General features: G+C 43.2%; 3 protein-coding genes across 3 annotated transcripts; 1 reads left to right on the top strand and 2 right to left on the bottom strand.

Annotated features, from left to right (window-relative positions):
- LOC145412093 (vitelline membrane outer layer protein 1 homolog) lies at positions 1–2,351 on the top strand. Its single transcript, XM_080282010.1, has 6 exons — positions 1–34; positions 389–522; positions 741–864; positions 1,035–1,222; positions 1,568–1,655; positions 2,209–2,351. The coding sequence occupies exons 1-6, from the start codon at positions 1–3 to the stop codon at positions 2,349–2,351; spliced, it is 711 nt and encodes a 236-aa protein (XP_080138136.1).
- A 3,811-nt stretch (positions 2,352–6,162) lies between these two features.
- Positions 6,163–10,270, bottom strand: LOC145412092 (vitelline membrane outer layer protein 1-like). Its single transcript, XM_080282009.1, has 6 exons — positions 10,225–10,270; positions 9,585–9,706; positions 8,434–8,557; positions 7,872–8,044; positions 7,351–7,429; positions 6,163–6,317 (listed from the first exon to the last, which is right to left on the bottom strand). The coding sequence occupies exons 1-6, from the start codon at positions 10,268–10,270 to the stop codon at positions 6,163–6,165; spliced, it is 699 nt and encodes a 232-aa protein (XP_080138135.1).
- Positions 10,271–12,736: 2,466 nt separating this feature from the next.
- Positions 12,737–17,382, bottom strand: LOC145412091 (vitelline membrane outer layer protein 1 homolog). The gene is made up of 6 exons (XM_080282008.1): positions 17,379–17,382; positions 16,646–16,767; positions 16,011–16,134; positions 15,085–15,279; positions 14,292–14,465; positions 12,737–12,750 (listed from the first exon to the last, which is right to left on the bottom strand). The coding sequence occupies exons 1-6, from the start codon at positions 17,380–17,382 to the stop codon at positions 12,737–12,739; spliced, it is 633 nt and encodes a 210-aa protein (XP_080138134.1).
- Positions 17,383–19,717: the final 2,335 nt, after the last annotated feature.

The raw sequence follows: 19,717 nt of genomic DNA, 5'->3' as shown, positions 1-19,717 counted from the left end.
ATGAAGAACTCTACGTTGCTCCTCCTTGTCCTTGGTGAGTCCTTTTTATCGAACTATATTGGCTTACTTACTACCTACTTTTAATTTACTGTCCTGTTCTACCCATCTACCCACCAGCCTGCTTTTATTTTCTACCTACCTACCAACTAACCTGCTTTTACCTACCTACCGACCTTCCTACCAACTTACCTACCGTCCTACTAAGCCTGCCTTCCCACCTACCTACCTTCCTACCCACCTCCCTACCTTCCGACCCAATTTGCCTCTCTCCCTCCCTCCCAGTCTTCATACCTAATTTACTATTAATCAGCCTCAGACCCAGATCAAACTCGCGACCTTTCAACCAGCAGACCATTTCCCTAACCACTGAGCCACCTCCTCCTCCCAGGGGCGTGTTGGTGCGGCCTGGTGAGCGCCCAGTACGAGCACATCTACGTCAACAACGGGCTGGGGTGGCGGGGGGAGTACGGGGCACCGGATTACTGTACCCAGGGATCCTCCGCCTACGCTCTCGATTTCAAGGTGTGTATTTTAGCGCCTGGCTTCCATACGCCTGGAATGGACGGGCAGCGGTTTCTGTGTGTGCAACAGCAGTAGAATTATTATTATTATTATTATTATTAGTTGCTATTGTTGTATGATGAACTATCTGTATGAGACCCTGGACCATGTAGACATGGTATCACGGTATGGGTCATAAAACATTTTGAGGTACTACTTATCCTTGTAACTCTTCTCAGTTCGAGACCCTGGACCACGTAGACAACACGGGAGGCAACGCAGTCAAGCTCTACTGCGAGAACGAGGACGATGACATCACTGACTACATTACCAGCCTGGAGGGGGACTACGGCGATTACCAGGGTAAGTCGAGTTCCAGGGTGAATCAAGTACCAGGGTGAGTCAAGTACCAGGGTGGGTCGAGTGCCGGGGTGGGTCGAGTACCAGGGGGAGTCCTCGTAGGTGTTAGTGTGGGGGGAATGTATTTGGTCAGGTGACGACAATAACGATGCCGGTGGTACTTCTATCCTCAGGTGTCCGTTCGTGTCCGGCCGGCGAACACCTTATAGGATTCCGCCTGCGAGTGTTTCCCGAGCAAGGCACCTTCGGGGATGACTTCGCCGTGGACAATATTCAATTGGAGTGTACGAACGGCACTGTGCTGGACGGCATGGATGGTGTTATTCCGCCTACAGGGGAGGAGAAGCACCCTAGACGTGAGGTGAGAGAGAGAGAGAGAGAGAGAGAGAGTGAGAGAGAGAGAGGACGCCTTGTATATTAATTACTGCAATGAGTTTACGATAATGTTCCTAAGCTAGCTGTTTTAATACGAACCTTCTGCACTCTTCTGTCCTTGTTCTTCTTGCAACACAGTACTCAGTTTGAAAGGTCGCGCGTGCGCGTTTTCCTTTTATCTTTCAGAGCAACAGTAAATACGAGAGTATCGCGCGCTTACCTTATTATTCTTGTTTGTTCCTTTGTTTGTTTTTTCCTCCCTTTCCTGCTTCGCAAATCCTTCCCCTCCCACACTCCAGTTTCTTCTCTGATGCACTTCTCCTTTCCTCAGAACTCGTTGAAGGTGGATCGAGAGTGGATCGAGGTGGACGGACGCCGTGTGGAGCTGGTGAGGGCGGTAAAGCCAGCGGTGCAGGAAGGTGAGAGAGAGAGAGAGAGGGAGAGAGAGAGAGAGAGAGAGAGAATGAGAGAGAGAGAGAGAGAGACTGATTGATTGACAATTTACTTCACCCCTTGTATCTTCAGACGATTTTCTTTAGCATATTAATATCGATGGAGCAGTTAGTAAAGCCTTCAATCATTCCTCCATTCCATTGTCTGCTTTAAATGGCCCCCGTGCACTTGATAGCCATACAACTACTCCATCTCTTCCTTCTGTAAATCTGCTCCAGTTTTTCTAAATCCACTTCTTCTTCTGGAAATCAACCCCATCTCCTTCTATATATCCGTTCCATCTTCTATAAATCTACCCCATCTCCTCCTATAAATCTACTCCAACCTTTCCTATACATCTACTCCTTCTCCTTCTTCAATATATCTACTCCACGTCCTATAAATCTACTCCATCATATATAAAAATCTACTTCATTTTTTCCTGTAAATCCACTCCATCTTCTGTAAATCTACTCCACCTCCTATAAATCCAGTCCACCTCGCTTAAACCTTCCCCATCTCCCTCTTCCACCCCTTCAGGAGAGATCCGACTGAACGGGAATTGGGGTGAGTGGTCCTTCTGTTCCCCGGGGCTGGAGGTGGCGGGCATACAGACAGTGGTGGAACAGGGGCACATTGATGATGATGCTGGACTCACTGACGTCTCCCTCTACTGCATCTAGGCCAGTCCGGGTTGGTTTTTGTCTATTTTTGCCAGCCTGAAAAAATACCTAACCATTACCGCCTGTTAGAATATGCTATATGAATTGCACTTAACTCAATAAACCATTCCTACCTAGAAAACAAAGTATGCATGGTTACTTATGTATTTAGATGTATTTTTCTGATGTCGGGGTTGGTTTCACATTACAGGCACGAGAAATCCTGCCTACAGATAGGGTATGCCTGCTGTCTTGTACTTTTAGACCATCATGTACCGTTCAAGTAACACACGCCTTAGAAACCTTACTTAGAATATGCCTACTCACCTCTGCACTTAGACCAGTCGGGGGTGGTTCCGTCAAGTATCACAAGTCTGAGAAATCCCTTACCAATTATACTTCACGTGTATAATAGCGGATGGTTGTGTCAGGTTTTAGTAGCTTGTGAAGTTATTACCCATTCATACTTTCAGACTGTGCCTTGTTTGCATGTAGACCTGTCCGGGTTGGTTTCGTCCAGTATTTCCAGCTAACCATTTCTGCTCACCTGTGTAATTGGATTTAACTCGCTTGAGTGACGTTTTTAACTTTGTTGTTGTTGATAGTAGAGGATTTCATTCAGCAAAAGAGAGGTTAATATTTGGAGGGTATCAATGAAGACTACTTAATCTCTTCATTTCGAAAAGTTTAACCTAAGTGGCTTAAATGGAGGTACCAAGACGACAGTAAGGCGTCCTTGGGTTGAAGAGCTAATATTTGGATCTTACTGACCAATTCTACGTACACTTTACACTTGAGGTTTCATGGGTACGTACTACTAACCATCTCTACTGAGGATGTACTTATAGTGTGATATCTTACTATATTTACAACTATGACTTTCGAGATTACTAACCAATAAAAGAGATTTGTAACTTCTTCTGTTTTCCTTGTGTGATTCTCGTGTGGAGTGGAGCTGTAAATCCTGAAGGTTTGCATGTTCAGTGAAGAAATGCATGGTTCATTTCGCTAGGGATGCTGGTGATAGTTTCCTCTGATGATGATGATGATGATGAGTGCCGTGTTTTGAAAGTGAAGTTGACAGGAATAAGGTGATGGCTGTTGAGAGAGAGGGAAACTCTCAGTGTGATGTGCTGGAGAATAGAGAGACTTGAATGAAGTTTAAGTACTTGGATGCAGTAATAGAAAAGAGGGGTAATAATGCAATGGAAGTGGAGGGTAGCGTGGCAGACGAAAGGGAAGTGGATGGTGCTATGAAGATCTTAATTGCCTGCTAAACGGAGGTTCGAATGTGGAGGGAAGTGGAGGGTAGAATGGCAGAGGGAAGGAACGTGGATGGTGCTATGGAGACGGAAGTCGGAGCGCCTGATCAATCTCACACGCCAATGTTCCAGTAATTTTCTCTGATTTTTCCTTAGATCCTTATGTCAGTATTGCTTGTATCAGAAATCATTAACTACTGGCACTTAGTAATTATGGTGTGGCTTTAACGTGGAGTCTTATTAACTGTACCTACAATTATAGAGTGATTCTGTATAATCTTAATCACCTTGTCACCTTACGATTCTTGCTTGGATTTTGTGAGAGTTCATATGATTCTCCTAACGTAGTATGATATTAGTGTGGATTCTTACTAACCATTTGTACTCATTATGGCATGCATTGGAATGGGATCCAAACATCTGATCCTACTCACAATTAGAATATAGTGTTTGAGATCTCTTACTATTGTTACTTATGTTGTATGGCCAAGACTGTGAGTAAGGTGAAAACAATTAATACTTTGTCTTTCATTTTGAGGTAAATTATGAAACACCTGTTATTGTTAAAGGTAAAAATTAACGACACAGAAAAGTGAGACGATACTTTTCAATTTAAGGAGGAAATAGCTGTTTGCAAAAGGGATCTCTCTCTCTCTCTCTCTCTCTCTCTCTCTCTCATGTTGAAATAATAATAATTTGTATCAGTGAAAAGTTAACGTTAGGTCCAAATGTTTATTCGCATGGTCAAAAACAACAACAATTTCTTTATCTTGCACTGTTGCACTGGACATGGAACACTGGAACTATCTGTATAATGTTCCGCTCAAAATTTTATGCTAATTCGGTTGTTTACAGGATGCATAGCCAATTAGTGAGTATACAATAACAAAGGTACCGGCGACTTTGACTCCAAATTATAAAGTTCATGCATCAGTAGCCTTTATATTTGCATGAGTTTTTCGGGAGTGTGTTGTTATTCTTTATGTAGGACTACTGTAACATTTTTCAAGCTACCGGAGGACATTATCAGCTATACCTTTTCAGTTTTAACCTGGCCAAGATTTTTTCCCTTTTGTACACTATTTCACATGTCACCATAGCAGCAATATACAGTACTACAGCCTTGCATCCTTTTCATAGCGCTTCTTCGTGACTAACAGTATATTCTAAAGTAAGTCGACTGTTACAGCTCGGCACTGATGATAGAGAAATGGCAGTTTTAGGCCATGTTTGAGTAAAAGGAGTATAGGTAAAGGTGAGATGTGACCGAGTGATTATATTGCTGATCTCATAATACAGGTATCGTTAATAGTCCGTCTTATTATTTCCTACGACTCTTAGGGGTTCCGGAGGTTAGGGTACTGTGATCCTGAACTTCCCCCCCCCAAGGCTCCGGATGACGTCATACTTCGCTTATTCTCGCTACCACCGGACGATTTTACTCAGTTTAGGAAGAGTCGTACTGAAGGGGTTTATTAAGGCTGTGTACAGGGTGGTCCATGAATAGCGCTCCACTGGAAACTCACGTGGCAGTATCTCATGTGTTGCGGGGACGGCTCAGTCTGCTGACGTGGGTGTGGGTGTGGCAGTGGGAGGACCAAATGAAAAGATAGTGCAGGGTAGACATTGATGGCAGTTACCGAGCCGTCCCTGAAAACACACGAATAAACTGCCCGGCGGGGTGGAAGTGGAGCTTAATGTATGGATCATAATTGTGTATATATAAAAAAAAAAATAATAACATCAGGCTCAAAAAGTCAACCTTAATATGAATTCAGTAGCTTCGTGATCATAGAAATAAAATGAAAAAATAAAAAAGATATCCCTGTCATTGAGCTGTGTGAGGATGAGGTGATCGAAGGGCAAGATCAGAGGATAAGGTCAAGGGTTCGATCCTACAACTCAAACAGTACTTATTCGATCTGTACCAAACCAAGGGGAAAGGTTGAAGATCAGGAAAGAATAAAAGGATTCAATTTTGAGAACAGTAAGTCAAGGGTCATGGTAACAAAGCCAAGGTCAGTTCAAACAGTTTTTATTCGATTTCGACCAAAGTTAGTGGAAATGTTGAGGATCACGCAAGGATGAAGTAATTTTATTTTGTGAACAACAGATCAAAAGCCAAGGTCACAAGGCAAGGTCAAAGGTCAGGCTCCCACTCCAGATGTAAGGCGTGGGTGTTGTGCTCTCTGCATGCTCCTTACTGTTGTCTTGTAATTTCCTAGTACCGTGAAAGGAACTTATTTAGATTCTTCGAGTGTTGAGAGAGCATGAGGAAGAATGAAAGAGGTTAGTGTGGTTTGCGAGTTGGTTTATTTATTATCTTCACCCCTTCAGTACGATGACGACTGTTCACTTTATTCTTGTCAGTGTTCCACGATTTTCACTCAAGGTCTTTTTCATTCCCTCCATTCTCTCTCTCTCTCTCTCTCTCTCTCTCTCTCTCTCTCTCTCTCTCCCCACACTACTTCTCGTCTCTACGGCTCTTTCCCGTCTCCCCCCTTCTCTTTCCTCCATTTCCCTCCCTCTCCTTTCTCTCTCTTTCTCTCCCCTCTTCTCCCGCCTCCTACTCAATCCACGGAGCAGCAGAACATGATCACGTCCACCAGTCCAGCATCGTCATTGGTCACACTCTCCGGTTCTACGCTACTCTCGAGACCACAAACTCGTAGACCCTCAGTGCAGTAAGACCAGGACCCCCACTCGCCGTAGTCCCGGGTCAGGTCTGAGGAAAACGTGAGGTGGAAGGGTGGAGAATGTGAGGTTGAGGGGGAACTGAAGAGGCTTGAGAATGTGTGGTGTGAGGTTAAGGAAGGTTGAGACTGTGTGGTTTGAGGTTAAAGAGGGCTGAAAATGTGGAGTGTTGAGAATGTATGGTTAGGGTAACAGGGGAGGGGGTGGCAGTGTGAAGTTGAGACTGTAAGGCTGAAAGGTTGAGACTGAGAGTTTGAAAGGTTAGGAATATGAGACTGAGGGGTTGGGAATGTTAGGTTGAGGGGCCGAGAATGTGAGGTTGAGGGGCTTAGAATGTGAGATGGGAGGAGGGCTGAGATGTGTGAAAACGTTTACTAGGGACCTCAGATATGTGTGAATGCTTAATGGGGAGTCTCCTTTGTTTGTAAACGTTTAAGGGGGTCTTCGAGATGTGTAAAAACGTTTGGGAGGTGAGAATGTAGTAATGTGAGATTGAGTGGACTGAGATGCGTGAGAAAAGTTGTGTGTGTGCGAGTGTGAGGTTTAGGAGGTCTTGAGATGTGTGTAAATTTTTAGCATTGTGAAAGATGTGCGAGTGTGTAAGCGTGAGGATGTAAGTGTGTGTATGCCTGAAGATGTGAGAGTGTGTATGCCTGAAGATGTTGAGGGTAAGTGTGACGATGTGAGAATGTGTAGGCGTGAAGATGTGACATTGTGTAAGTGTGAAGATGTGAGTGTGAGGGTGAGATGGGGTGTCTGGGATGTGTGAAAATGGCAGGTGTGTGAATCTGAGAGAATGTTAAAAGATGTGAAGGTGATTTTCAGGTATAACAATTTTAGGGTGTGAGACGGTGAAGATCTGAGTTACTCGTACAGTTATACCAGGACTGTCGTGTTTACTGAAGGCTACATTGTAAATTAATACTATTTCTTTATACTACTATTACTACTATGTCACTACTGCTAATGTCACAATATAACTAACACAAACACTACGACTACTAAATTTAATTCAACCACAAACACTCCTCCTCCTCCTCCTCCTCCTCCTCCTTCCCCGTTACCTGAGACCCTGATCTTGTACTGCACACGTTCAACCTCCCTGTCATCGATTTTGGTCACATCCCGAGAAAGAGGCACGACCTGTGAGAAAGGAGAGAGAGAGAGAGAGAGAGAGAAATCTGGGGTAAAATGAGATAGATTGATGAAGATAGGTATAGATAAATTGACAGATAGATAGGCAGAGATAAAAATACAGGTTCATAGGTAGATAGATGGACTGTTGGATTGATGGATAGTTTTCACTCTAAAACCCATTCAACTGTCTCCTTTCCCCAGCCAGACTTCCTCCAAACTGTCGCTTCCCTGCTCCAGTTTTCGTTTCTTCTCACCAAGCTCTCCTTAATTCTTGTTTTCTTCATTCATATTCAAATTGCCTTTTGTCACCCCAAAACTCACTCAAATTCTTGTTTAATTTCACCCCAAAACTCACTCAGAATACCCTCTTTCTTCACCCTTTACTCATTTTTTTGTTTTCCTTTTCAGACGCACCCCAAGTCGTCGCTTCGCCCTCCCATGCTCTCACCTGGCTGTCGCTTCGTGCCTGTGGGGTGCCGTACAGCCCGTCGAGCACCGTGTTGTCAGAGCACGACATCTGCAGGTTGTCCATGCCCAGGTCGTCCCCGAAGGTGCCCATATCAGGAACGACATTGGCGCGGAGACCGGTGAGGTAGTAGTCGGAGGAGCACGTTCTCATGCCTGTGGGGGGGACGACGTGAGAGTGTTCTGTTTTGATTTCTCTCTCTCTCTCTCTCTCGTACCTTTTGGAACGGCTTGAGCTGTTTTTTTGTCTCATTTTCTTTGTCACTTTTTACTTCGCTATCATATTTTTCTGTGGTACTTCAGTTATTATTATTGTTATTGTTGTTATTATTTTTTTAATTATTATTATTATTATTTTATTATTATTATTATTATTGTTGTTATTATTATTATTATTATTATTATTATTTATTATTATTATTATTATTTCTCTCTCTCTCTCTCTCTCTCTCTCTCTCTCTCTCTCTCATTACCAGCACCATGACCCGCAGACCTAAAGATCACCCCACTGGGACCGTCAGATCTGTAAAAACTAAGTAACTGACCGAGCCACTCCCCCCACTCCCCCTCCGTGCTGATGGCGGTGTCCGTCAGCGCCCCATTGGCGTCCCTGCAGTACAGCCTGATGGCGTTGATGGAGGTGTCGTCCACGTGGCCAAGGTCCGCGTACTGAAGGGGTAGAAAGAGAGAGAGAGAGAGGAAAGGTCAAGGCAGGTGTGGAGTGGTGGTGGTAGTAGTAGTAGTAGTAGTAGTAGTAGTAGCTTATATGGGATGATCGTATGTAATGTTCATAAAATGCCTCTCAAGGGTTTGGCAAATAGTCAGGAAGCGCAGAAGGCATTTTAAGGTAGTTTTTACCTGCGTCGCGAGAGGTTAGGTATATGAGAGGAAATCGAGCTTGTCCTGGTCTTGTTGCTGGAGAAAACTTTGTAATAAAATATAACTCCGCTCAAACTATTAGGTCTGTATAATCCATTTTAACAAGGTATTCTCATGACACCCCCACCCCCACCCCATCACAGTTCCAACTCATCTACCCATTTCTTAATCACACATGCCCATTTATTATTATTATTATTATTATTATTATTATTAATATTATTATTATTATTATTATTATCATCTTTTTCACCTCCTCACACTTCCATTTTTAGATGTTTGCAGTAAAATCTATTCACTATTTAAACCACAAATCCTGCAACACAGAGTTTGAGAAGGTAAACTTGTCTGTCCACGGCCCACCTCACATCAAATTATAGCCCATCCCGCCTATTCATTTGCTCGCCTCGCTCATTTCTTTACATTCTCTGACGATTTCATGGCGCCACGCACGTCATCCTGTCGACAGATCCACTTGCCTATTACTAGCTTAGCCTCTTGACTCCCATGGTGTATTTTAAATCATATTATGGTTAAAAAAGCCGATTTGATGCTGCTAAGGAAGCTCATCTACTGAAAAGGTTAATGGCGCTTATTCTTATAGGCCTTCACAGCGATGTCGCATATTGAATTTTGATGTAGCTATTAAAAAAAAAAAAAAGACAATCTGATGCCGCTTAGGAAGGGTAAACCAAAGCTTTAATCTATCCCATCCAGCTTGAAGTCTCTAAATATAAGTAAAATCGTCTCGAGGAAGCAGGAATCATACGAAAAATACGTCATCGGATTGAAAGGGTGAGATCTTAGCGTGACTCACCTTGATCTCGAAGGCAAATGCCCAGGACCCTGATGGGCAGATGTCAACGGCGCCCCACTCCCCCCTGTCCAGCCCATTGTCGATGGTTATGCTCTCCTGCACGCCCCGGGGGGTGGCGCCCCCTGTGCACAGTGGACAAAGGTGGTTGTTAGAAGTCGAAGTGTCAGTGAAAGAAGAATGTTAATAAATAGAAGAAAATGAAAAATCTTAAATATTGTCTCCTTTAAGTACGTACACACACACACACACACACACACACACACACACACACACACACACACACACACACAAAGTACTTTATATAGTCATCAATAACCTGTGACTGAAGTTGGCTGGTAACTGAAAGAATGCTATTTCGGACTCAGTCTGAGGCTGGATACATTCTGATGATTTAAGACAGATAATTTTAACCTCCCACAAGATCCGCTGACGTGCCATGAAAACACTCTAGTTAATCAGAACACCATTTAGAGATAAAGGCCTATGTTTTGTGCATAACCGTGTTCCGTGCTTCTTCAGACATAGATAGTGCTTTGACTATCCAATTTATCAACCATACTAACCAGAATGTCAGGGAAAACACTGGGAAAATAACAAAATATCATCCATTCTGTCTCAAAGTAATGGAGAATGTGCATACCGAGGGCGACGAGAGAGGAGAGCAGCAGGAGTAGCGGTGTTGTCATGGCGGTGTGTGTGTGTTGACAGATGCCGAACCACCTGTTGGCTCTCACTAATATAGCCACTCCGATACCGCCCCCACACACATTTATCACCCTCTGATTCCCACATCATCGTGTCTCTCTTTCTTACACAACTTTTACCCACCCACACAGTTCTTACTCATACAATACACATCTCTTACCCTTATAACTCTGACCCATTAAGCTCTTACTCCTATAACTCTTACCCACACAACTCTTACCCCATAACTCTTACCCACACAGCTCTTACCCTTATAACTCTGATCCACGCAACTCTTATCCACATATCTCTTACTCACGTAACTTTTACCCACATTAACTCACACTCACATAACTCTTACCCACTGGACTTTTACCCACACAGTTCTTACCAACACAGTTCTTTCCCACACAGCTCTAACCCACACGACTCTTATTCTTATACCTCTTACCCACACGACTCTGACCCATATAACTCTTACCCACCCAACTCTTACGTACTCATACCCTTATAATTCTTACCCTTATAACTCTTACCCACACAACTCTTACCCCACATAACCTAGCTCTTATCAACACGGGCCTCTCCTACACATACCTTTTTTCAGTTCTCACATTCTTGAGTCCGTTTCTAAGTATGTATATGTATGTGTGTATGTATGTGTATGTATGGATGTATGTGTAATTGTGTATGTATAGGTATGTATATGTATGTATGTATGGATGGATGGATGGATGTATATATATATGTATCTGCGTATCAATGCATGTATCTATATGTATGTATGAAAACTTACTAAACACTACGCTAGCCCAAGCACTATGTGGGAGGGGGGAGAGGGAAAAGTGTGATTCAATTCTTGTGGAGGTCAGGCAGAGGTCAAGGTCACGGGGCAAGGTCAAAGGATGGCTGGGGCGTTTTTGTTATTATTATTGTTATTATTATTATTATTATTATTATTATTATTACTATTATTATTTTATTAGTACTACTACACCTACTACTACTACTCTACTACTACTACTACTACTACTACTACTACTACTCTGCCGCTGCTGCTACTACTACTACTACTTCGGTATGATTTATTATTAGTATTATCATCGTCATCATTATCACAGTCGTCATCATCATCATTATCATTTTTATAGTATTTAATTTTGGTATCTCTTCACCTCACTCGTGCTCAAGGCAGCTCCATTCCACCTCACGCCAGACGATTTTATTCAGCTGAGAGTGAGTCACAGGAGCCTGAGAATGTGTGGCTTCTCCTAAAAACCACTGGACACATTTGAGCGAAACTTGTGAATAGATGAGTGACACATGGTTGTCATTTGTTGGCTTCAGCCGCACCACGTCGTCTCTTAAGGCAATCAGGAAGCAGGCTACTGTTTACACCTGTCTGTATCTGTCTGTCTTTCTATCTGTCTGTATCCTTGTTGTTTACGCTAGGAAAAAGAAACCAAAAGCTAGAAGCCTGTATTTATCTGTATCTGTCTGTCTGTCTGTATCTGTCTGTCTCTGTATCTGTCTATTTTTGTATCAGTGTATGTACTGTATGTATCTATCTATAGATGGTATCCATCTGTCCATATATATATATACAGTATATATATTGTATCCATCTGTCCATATATATATATATATATATATTGTATCCATCTGTCCATATATATATATATATATATATATATATATATATATATATATATATATATATATATATATATATATATAATCCATCATCATCATCCAATCCTACATTGCCCCAGGAGGAGCGTAGGAGCCCTGGGCTAGGAAGTTGGTCTCGACATTTAAGATGAGAGTGACCAGCCTCACTCATCCCTGAGTGGCATTATATGAGCAATCAACCCCAACCATCCCTTGGATATAAACCTTCACCGGCTCAATCCGACTGGAGCGCAATTATTACCCACTAAACCACCAGGTGCCAAAATTTGGTTATATGGTTACCACTCAGCGTAGTAAATGTTTTCCTGGTGTACAGGAAACCATTTGGCATGTCACTCAGTGTAGAGTCACCCACAGGCAGAAGGAAAAGGAAAGAATGAAGGAAAGAAAGACAGAAGAGGAAGTGTAAAGTCACCTGTAGGCAGAAGGACAAGGAAAGAATGAAGGATAGAAAGACAGAAGAGGATGGAAGGAAAGAAGGATGGAAGAGAGGAGGTCAGACACCCGAGAGCAGCAATACATCGAGTGAGCGGATGGTGAGCGCCCCCACCTATATATATATATATATATATATATATATATATATATATATATATATATATATATATATATATATATATATATATATATATATATATATATATATATATATATATATATATATATATATATATATATATATATATATATATATATATATATATATATACTGTATATATATACAATAAAATGCAGGAGGCAGGAATCAGACACACAGAAAAGAGCTCAGTCATTCTTCACCGCACAGATTCTGAGCACAATACATCAAGCAGAGTTATAAACAGCTCATGCTTGGGACAACGCTAGCATTCAATGCCAGACGATTTTATTCAGCTGAGTGAGTCATAGGGGCCTCTAAGTTATTCATTCAGGGCCTGTGTAGATGAATAACCCTCGTATTTCATTGGTTTTTATTGGTATTTTTATTCATGATACATTGATACATTTTTTTTACATTTTTTACTCTTTATTACTGTATAGTTTGACTTGGTTTTTCTTTCCCCTTTTTTCCAGTCTCTTCTCTTCTCTCGTTCCCTTATGTTCCTTTCCACTGTTGTCTTTCCCCCTTTCCCCCTCATTTCTTCCCTTCTCTTTTCCCCATTCCATTTCTTCGCTTCCATCTTTTCTTTCCCTCCTGCATCTTATCTCCGTCTCTTACTTTTTTTTTTCCTCTCCTTTTATTATTCCCTTCTCCCCTCATTCCTCTCCTATTTCACTCATTCCTCTCCTATTTCACTCATTCCTCTCCTATTTCACTCATTCCTCTCCTATTTCACTCATTCCTTTCCCTCTTTCCTCATTATTTTCCCTTTTTATTCATTCCTTTCCCTTATCCTTTCAATTCTTTCCGTCACTTTTTTCTGCTTCCTTCATTTTTCCTCTCTCCTTTCATCTCTTCCCCTCTCCTAGCCCAATCCTTTCCTTCCTTCATTCCCCTATTTCCCTTCTTCTCATTGCATAATTACATTGACTACAGTTCTTTCACCTTAACTTGGCTCAGATTTTCGTCATTTTGCATCTTATTTCTCGTAGCTCAGTGATAGAAAAAGACAGTACTACGGCTCTACATCCTTTCCATGGCACTTCTTCGTGACTAGTGCCATATTTTAATGTTGATAATTTGTGAGTACTCAGCATTCAAGATGGAAGGATGGGAATTTTAGGCCAAGCTTCAGGAAAAGTATTATAGTTTCGTATCACTGCCCATGCTTTCCTTATTTTAACCCTTCCTTCCATTCCCCTCATTTCCCCCTCCCCTCATTTCCTTCCTTCCCCCCTTCCCCCCCCCTCTCTCTCTCTCTCTCTCTCTCTCTCTCTCTCTCTACATAACAGCAGAACATAATGATATTGACTAGTGTTGCATCATCTCTTTTCTTTCCTCCCATTCTCTCCATTTCCTCCTTTTTCCCTCTCCTAGCATTTCCTCTTCCCTCATTTCCCCTCACTTTCCCTCTCCTAAGGCGCAGTACAGAACATGATAATATTACTAGCCTCGCATCATCACTATTTCATTGTCATTTCTTCCTCACTCTTCCCCTCTCCCCTTTCATTTCTTCCCCTCTTCGGTAATTCCCTGTATCATTCCTCTCTTCTCCCCTCTTCACTGTCCCCTCTCTCCTGCGGCACAGTACATCAGAACATGATAATATTAGCCAGTTCCACATCATCGTCCGTGAAATATTCCGGGTTTCACATCTTCCTTTTCTTTCCAATTCTTTTCCTATTCTTCTTCCTCCTCCTCCTCTTCTTCTTCTTCTTCTTCTTGCTCTTCCTCCCCTCTTCTCCCCTCACTTCCCCTCACTCCTCTCTCCTCCGGCGCAGTGCAGCAAAACATGATGATATTAACCAGTCCGGCATCATCGTCCACGGTGTGTTCCGGTTCCACTCTGCTTTGATGCCCACAAATTAGGTTGCCTGGGGAACACGATACCCACGACCCCCACACACCGTAGTCACGTACACGCTCTGTCGGGGGGGGGGGAGTCGTAGAAGGTCGTCATTAGTGTTATCGTTACCAGTGACAGTTTTATCATTTTCATCATCATCATCATTGTTATTATCGTCATCATCATCATCACAAACCCTACTGCTAATAATACTTTACCTGAGGAATTGAACTTAAATTCCACAATCTCGATTATCTCCTCATCGACCTCGTCCGACTCCTGATTCAAGGGCATGACCTGGAAGAAGAAGAAGAAGAAGAAGAATAGGAGGAGGAGGAGGAGGAAAAGAAGAAGAAAACGGTGAAAATGAAATACTTTTTCATTGTCTTCAACACTCGATACTCTTTCACACAAAATTAATCTCTTCACATTGTCCTTCCCACACAAATCTTATATTGCCTTCCTCACAACACATACAGGCCGTCGCGCACTCTCAAAACTAGCTTATATCTTGGTTCCTCCACAGACCTCGATCCAATTGTCGCTCCCTCACAAACCTTACTCCGTCGTCGCTTCACCTCAACATCACTCACTTGATGTAATTGTCGCTCCCTCACAAACCTTACTCACTCCGTCGTCGTCTTACCTCAACATCACTTACTGGATGTAATTGTCGCTCCCTCACAAACCTCACTCACCCCGTCGTCGCCTCACCTCGTCATCGCTGACGGTGCCGTTGGGATATACGCCCCCCCAGCCGTCGAGCACCGTGTCGTCCGAGCATCTCATCTGCACGTTGTCCACCCCAAGGTCGTCCCCGGAGAAGCCCAAGTCCGGCACGATGTTGGCCCGGATCCCCTCCAGGTACTCCCCTCCGTGACAGGTACGCATGCCTGGTGTGGTGTGGTGTGGTGTGGTGTGGTGTGGTGTGGTGTGGTGTGGAGTGGTGTGGTATGATGCACACACACACACACACACACACACACACACACACACACACACACACACACACACACACACACACACACACACAGATGAATCATCAAACAGATGAATCATCAAACAGATCGCCCAGTAAATAAAGCACCACATATCCATCCACTCGTCAGATAAGTCTCCGAAATTCCTGACTCCACCTCACACGCCAGACTATCCACACAGACTCCATTCCTCACAGTGTCCGTAGAAGAGATTGCCAAGTTAAAAAGGGATGCAGCCTTAGCCATGTGTACCTCTGTATATTCTTCATTTATTTGTTATTATCCGGTTAAATTATTATTATTATTATTATTATTATGGTATTATTATTTGTTATTATTATTATTATCATTATTATTATTATTATTATAGCATTATTTGTTATTATTATTATTATTATTATTATTATTATTATTATTATTTCTTGTATTGTCATTATTAATTTTTGTTTTCTGTTACCATTATGATTCGATGGAAAAAGATCTGTGTATTAACTCTCTCTCTCTCTCTCTCTCTCTCTCTCTCTCTCTTTCTCTCATATCCTTTTCCCGTACTACCCTTTCTTGAAATAACACCACCTCTTAACACCAATGCCGGATCACCACCCCGCAGGGCCCTTCAGATCTGTATAATCTATGTAACTGACCGAGCCACCTCCCGTACTGCCCCTCCGTGCTGATGGTGGTGCCCGTCAGCGCCCCCGTCTCGTCCCTGCAGTAGAGTTTGATGGCGTTGGCGGCGGTGTCGTCCACGTAGCCCAGTTCCGAGTACTAGAAAGAGATAGATTGATAGATAGATAGATTGAGAGAGAGAGAGAGTTGGAAAAGGACAGGAGTAAGATTTAGGCAGGCAAAATCAGATAATGGAAGCGTGTAATGACTATAAAAATAAGAACGATAATTTCCACAATGAATTAAATGCAGCCAGTGACAATAGGTATTAAACACAAGGCTTTCATTTAGTTTCGTAAGTTTCGGGGACCAACAAAATTACTATGATTATTCCTGAAGAGCTCACATAGTATTTCAAGACTAGCTGAGGAGTGAGGCGTAGGCGCTATGGGACAGACCGCCTAAGCTTTTTACTCCGCCGAGCTTCGAATCCCTGCGGGCCTTCCACCAAAATGTGCATTCCGATACACCCGATATATCTATGTAGTGTTTGTAATTTTATGTAACTCTCCTTCAGTGTTTATGTGAGTGAGGCTTTTGGATATAGGTAACACTCTCTCTCTCTCTCTCTCTCTCTCTCTCTCTCTCTCTCTCTCTCTCTCTCTCTCACCTTAATCTCGAAGGCAAAGGCGAAGGAGTTGTCTGGGCATATGTCAATGGGCCCCCACTCCCCTCTCTCCAGTCCATTATCCAACAGTAAATTCTCCACCACACCACGGCGAGAGGCGGACCCTGTTTGTGGGGAAGTATTATTATTACTATTATTATTGTTATTATTATCGTTTTTGTTATTGTTTTATTGCTGTTATTGTTGTTATTGTTATTGTTTTTATTTTTATCATTATCATTAACTGCATTACCATCAACATCACTATTATCATCACCATCAGGAGTAGCATTTGCATTACTTTCACCATCATCGTCATCGTCGTCATCATCATAGGTGCATCATCATCATCATTATTTGATACAGCAGCAGCAGCATCACATTCATTGTCATCGTCATCCTCATCATCATCGTAATTTTAATCATCATCATCATCATAATCATTATCATCATCACGATCAGGAACAACAGCAACATCACACTTTATATAACCACAGTCATCACCATTATCATCATCATCATCATCATCATCATCATCATAACCATTATCAGAGAGAGAGAGAGAGAGAGAGAGAGAGAGAGAGAGAGAGAGAGGAGAGGAGAGGAGAGAGAAACTGAAAGTGTGTGTTAGAGAAGAAAAGAGAGAGAGAGGAGAGGAGAGGAGAGAGAAACTGAAAGTGTGTGTTAGAGAAGAAACAGAGACGCAGTTCAGACAGACAGACACACCCAGACTCACCCATGGCCGTGAGAGAGAGCAGGAGTAAAATCCGTGTACCCATGTTGGTGTATGAGACGATGTAAAGCCAAACACCTGCCATATCTCGACTAATATATCCACTCGGCCAACGCCACCACCCCCTCACCTCTTATCTCACTACTGGGGTTCGCTTTATCTACGGTGCTCTTACTTAAATGCCTCTTACGTTCTTACACTCCTAAGTATACTAATCTTACTTTACTCCTCTTATACTGGTCTTACTTATATGCCTTTTATTCATACTGCTCTTACTTATACTGTATTGCACTTTCTCACACTGCTTTTACACTTCGTACTCCTGTGTGTTGAACTCATACTACTCTTACACATAAGCGCCTTACACTGCTCTCTCTCTCACACTGTTCTCTCACATTGCTCTTACACTGCTTTCACTCTCACTGCTCTCTCACATTGCTCTTACACTGCTCTCACTCACACTGCTGTCATACACAATTTTAAACTGCTCTTTCACACTGTTATTACACTGCTGTCACTCACATTGCTCTTAAACTGCTCTCTCACACTGCTGATACACTGCCCTCACACTGCTTTCACTCATATTGCTCTTAAACTGCTCTCTCACACTAACACTGCCCTCACTCACGCTGCTGTCAGTCACATTGCTCATAAACTGCTCTCTCACACTGCACTAACACTGCTCTCACTCACACTGCTTTCACTCACACTGCTTTCACTCACATTGCTCTTAAACTGCTCTCTCACACCGCTCTTACTCATACGTCCCTTACACTGCTCTTACTTGTGTCAACTCTCACTTCCCACGCACTATAGTTCCTCATACTATTATCTGTTAGTTGCAATTCCTGCTGATCAGTACTGGTAGGTAAACACACACACACACACACACACACACACACACACACACACACACACACACACACACACACACACACACACACACACACACACACACACACACACACACACACACACACACACCGCTCGCTGGTGCAGTGGTAACGCTCTCGCTTGCCAGCTGGTGGACGAGAGTTCGCGCCTCGCTCAGGTTGCGAAAAAGTTTCACTGACGAAGTGGGTGGTTACTGTCCCCCTTGAGCAAGGGGACGGGTGTGTGCGTGTGTGAAGGTCACAGCCTTGCCCTTAGATCGGACTATATGAGCTCTCAGCTCCCTTCCGGGAGGGTAAAAGTTGACGATCACGACCATCAAGTGATCCTGACCGACCCGGTGAATTACACAGAGAGAGAGAGCGAGCGAGACGTAAAACCAGCCGGACCCAAACCCAACGCTATCTACCACGCGCAAAAATATCCCACGACCAAATCTCTATCATAACTGCTATTTAATCTCACAGTATGGACGAGGAGAGGAGGGTTTAGAGTGCTCCTTTCCGCCTTGTTCTTACTGCAGAAAGGAATCTTAAGTTACGAGGGGAAAATTGTCGTAAGTCTGTTTTGTGAATCTGGATACTTGGTTTGATCGTATCCTCAATATTTTTTTTTCTTTTTTCTGTTGGTACATTCACTCACTTTCTCTTCCTCTATCGCTCTTTCTCCTTCTCTGTCGCTCTTTCTCTATCGTTTTCTTCTCCCCTCCTCCCTCCCCCTCTCTCTGTGTCTCTCCCCTCACTCACCCCCTTCCCCCATCCTCCCCTACCTCCACTTCTGTCTCAGGCCACAACGAAGCAAACGACAGTGATATTGGCTTCGTATCGTGAGGGCTTCCTTCCAATCACCGCTGGAGGGAGGTGAGGCTTCGGCAAACAGCGCACTCTCTTTCTCTGTGTTTTGCCAAGATGATTTTGATAGGTCAGAGAACTAGGGAAGCGAGAGGGAGAGAGGAGACAAGGGGTGGATGCATGGATGGATGAATGGTTGGAGCGTGGCGAGAGGGGGAGGGCAGAGGGATGGATGAAGGTTGGCTGGATGGAGCGTGGAGAGATGGGGAGGGCAGAGGGATGGATGAAGGATGGCTAGATGGATGAGTGGATTGATGTATGGACTGATGTATGGGCGGATGGATGGATGGGTGGGTGGATGTAGAGAGAAGGAGAGTAGCAGGAGAGAATGGGTTAAGGATGGATTTGTTGGTTACGGAACGAGAAAGGGAGAGGGGCTGGATGGATTGATGGTTGATAGATGGGGAGATGGACGAATGGATGGATGAGTGGATGGGTTGCCGGGTTGTGGGTGGATAAGTTGTTGGATGGGTAGTTTGACGGATGGATGGATTGATAAGTAGAGTGATGTACTATGGATGGATGGATGAATGGATGAGGAGGGAGGGAGGGAGAGAGGGGATAAGGACTTGAGGGGGAGAGAATGAAACGAGATAGAAT

This window comes from Coenobita brevimanus, chromosome 92, assembly GCF_032717465.1.
Source record: "Coenobita brevimanus isolate Jiangsu-jjx chromosome 92, ASM3271746v2, whole genome shotgun sequence".
NCBI classification, from domain to species: domain Eukaryota; kingdom Metazoa; phylum Arthropoda; class Malacostraca; order Decapoda; family Coenobitidae; genus Coenobita; species Coenobita brevimanus.
The sequence above is the reverse complement of the archived record's forward strand: the minus strand, read 5'-3'. Positions and strand labels throughout refer to the sequence as shown.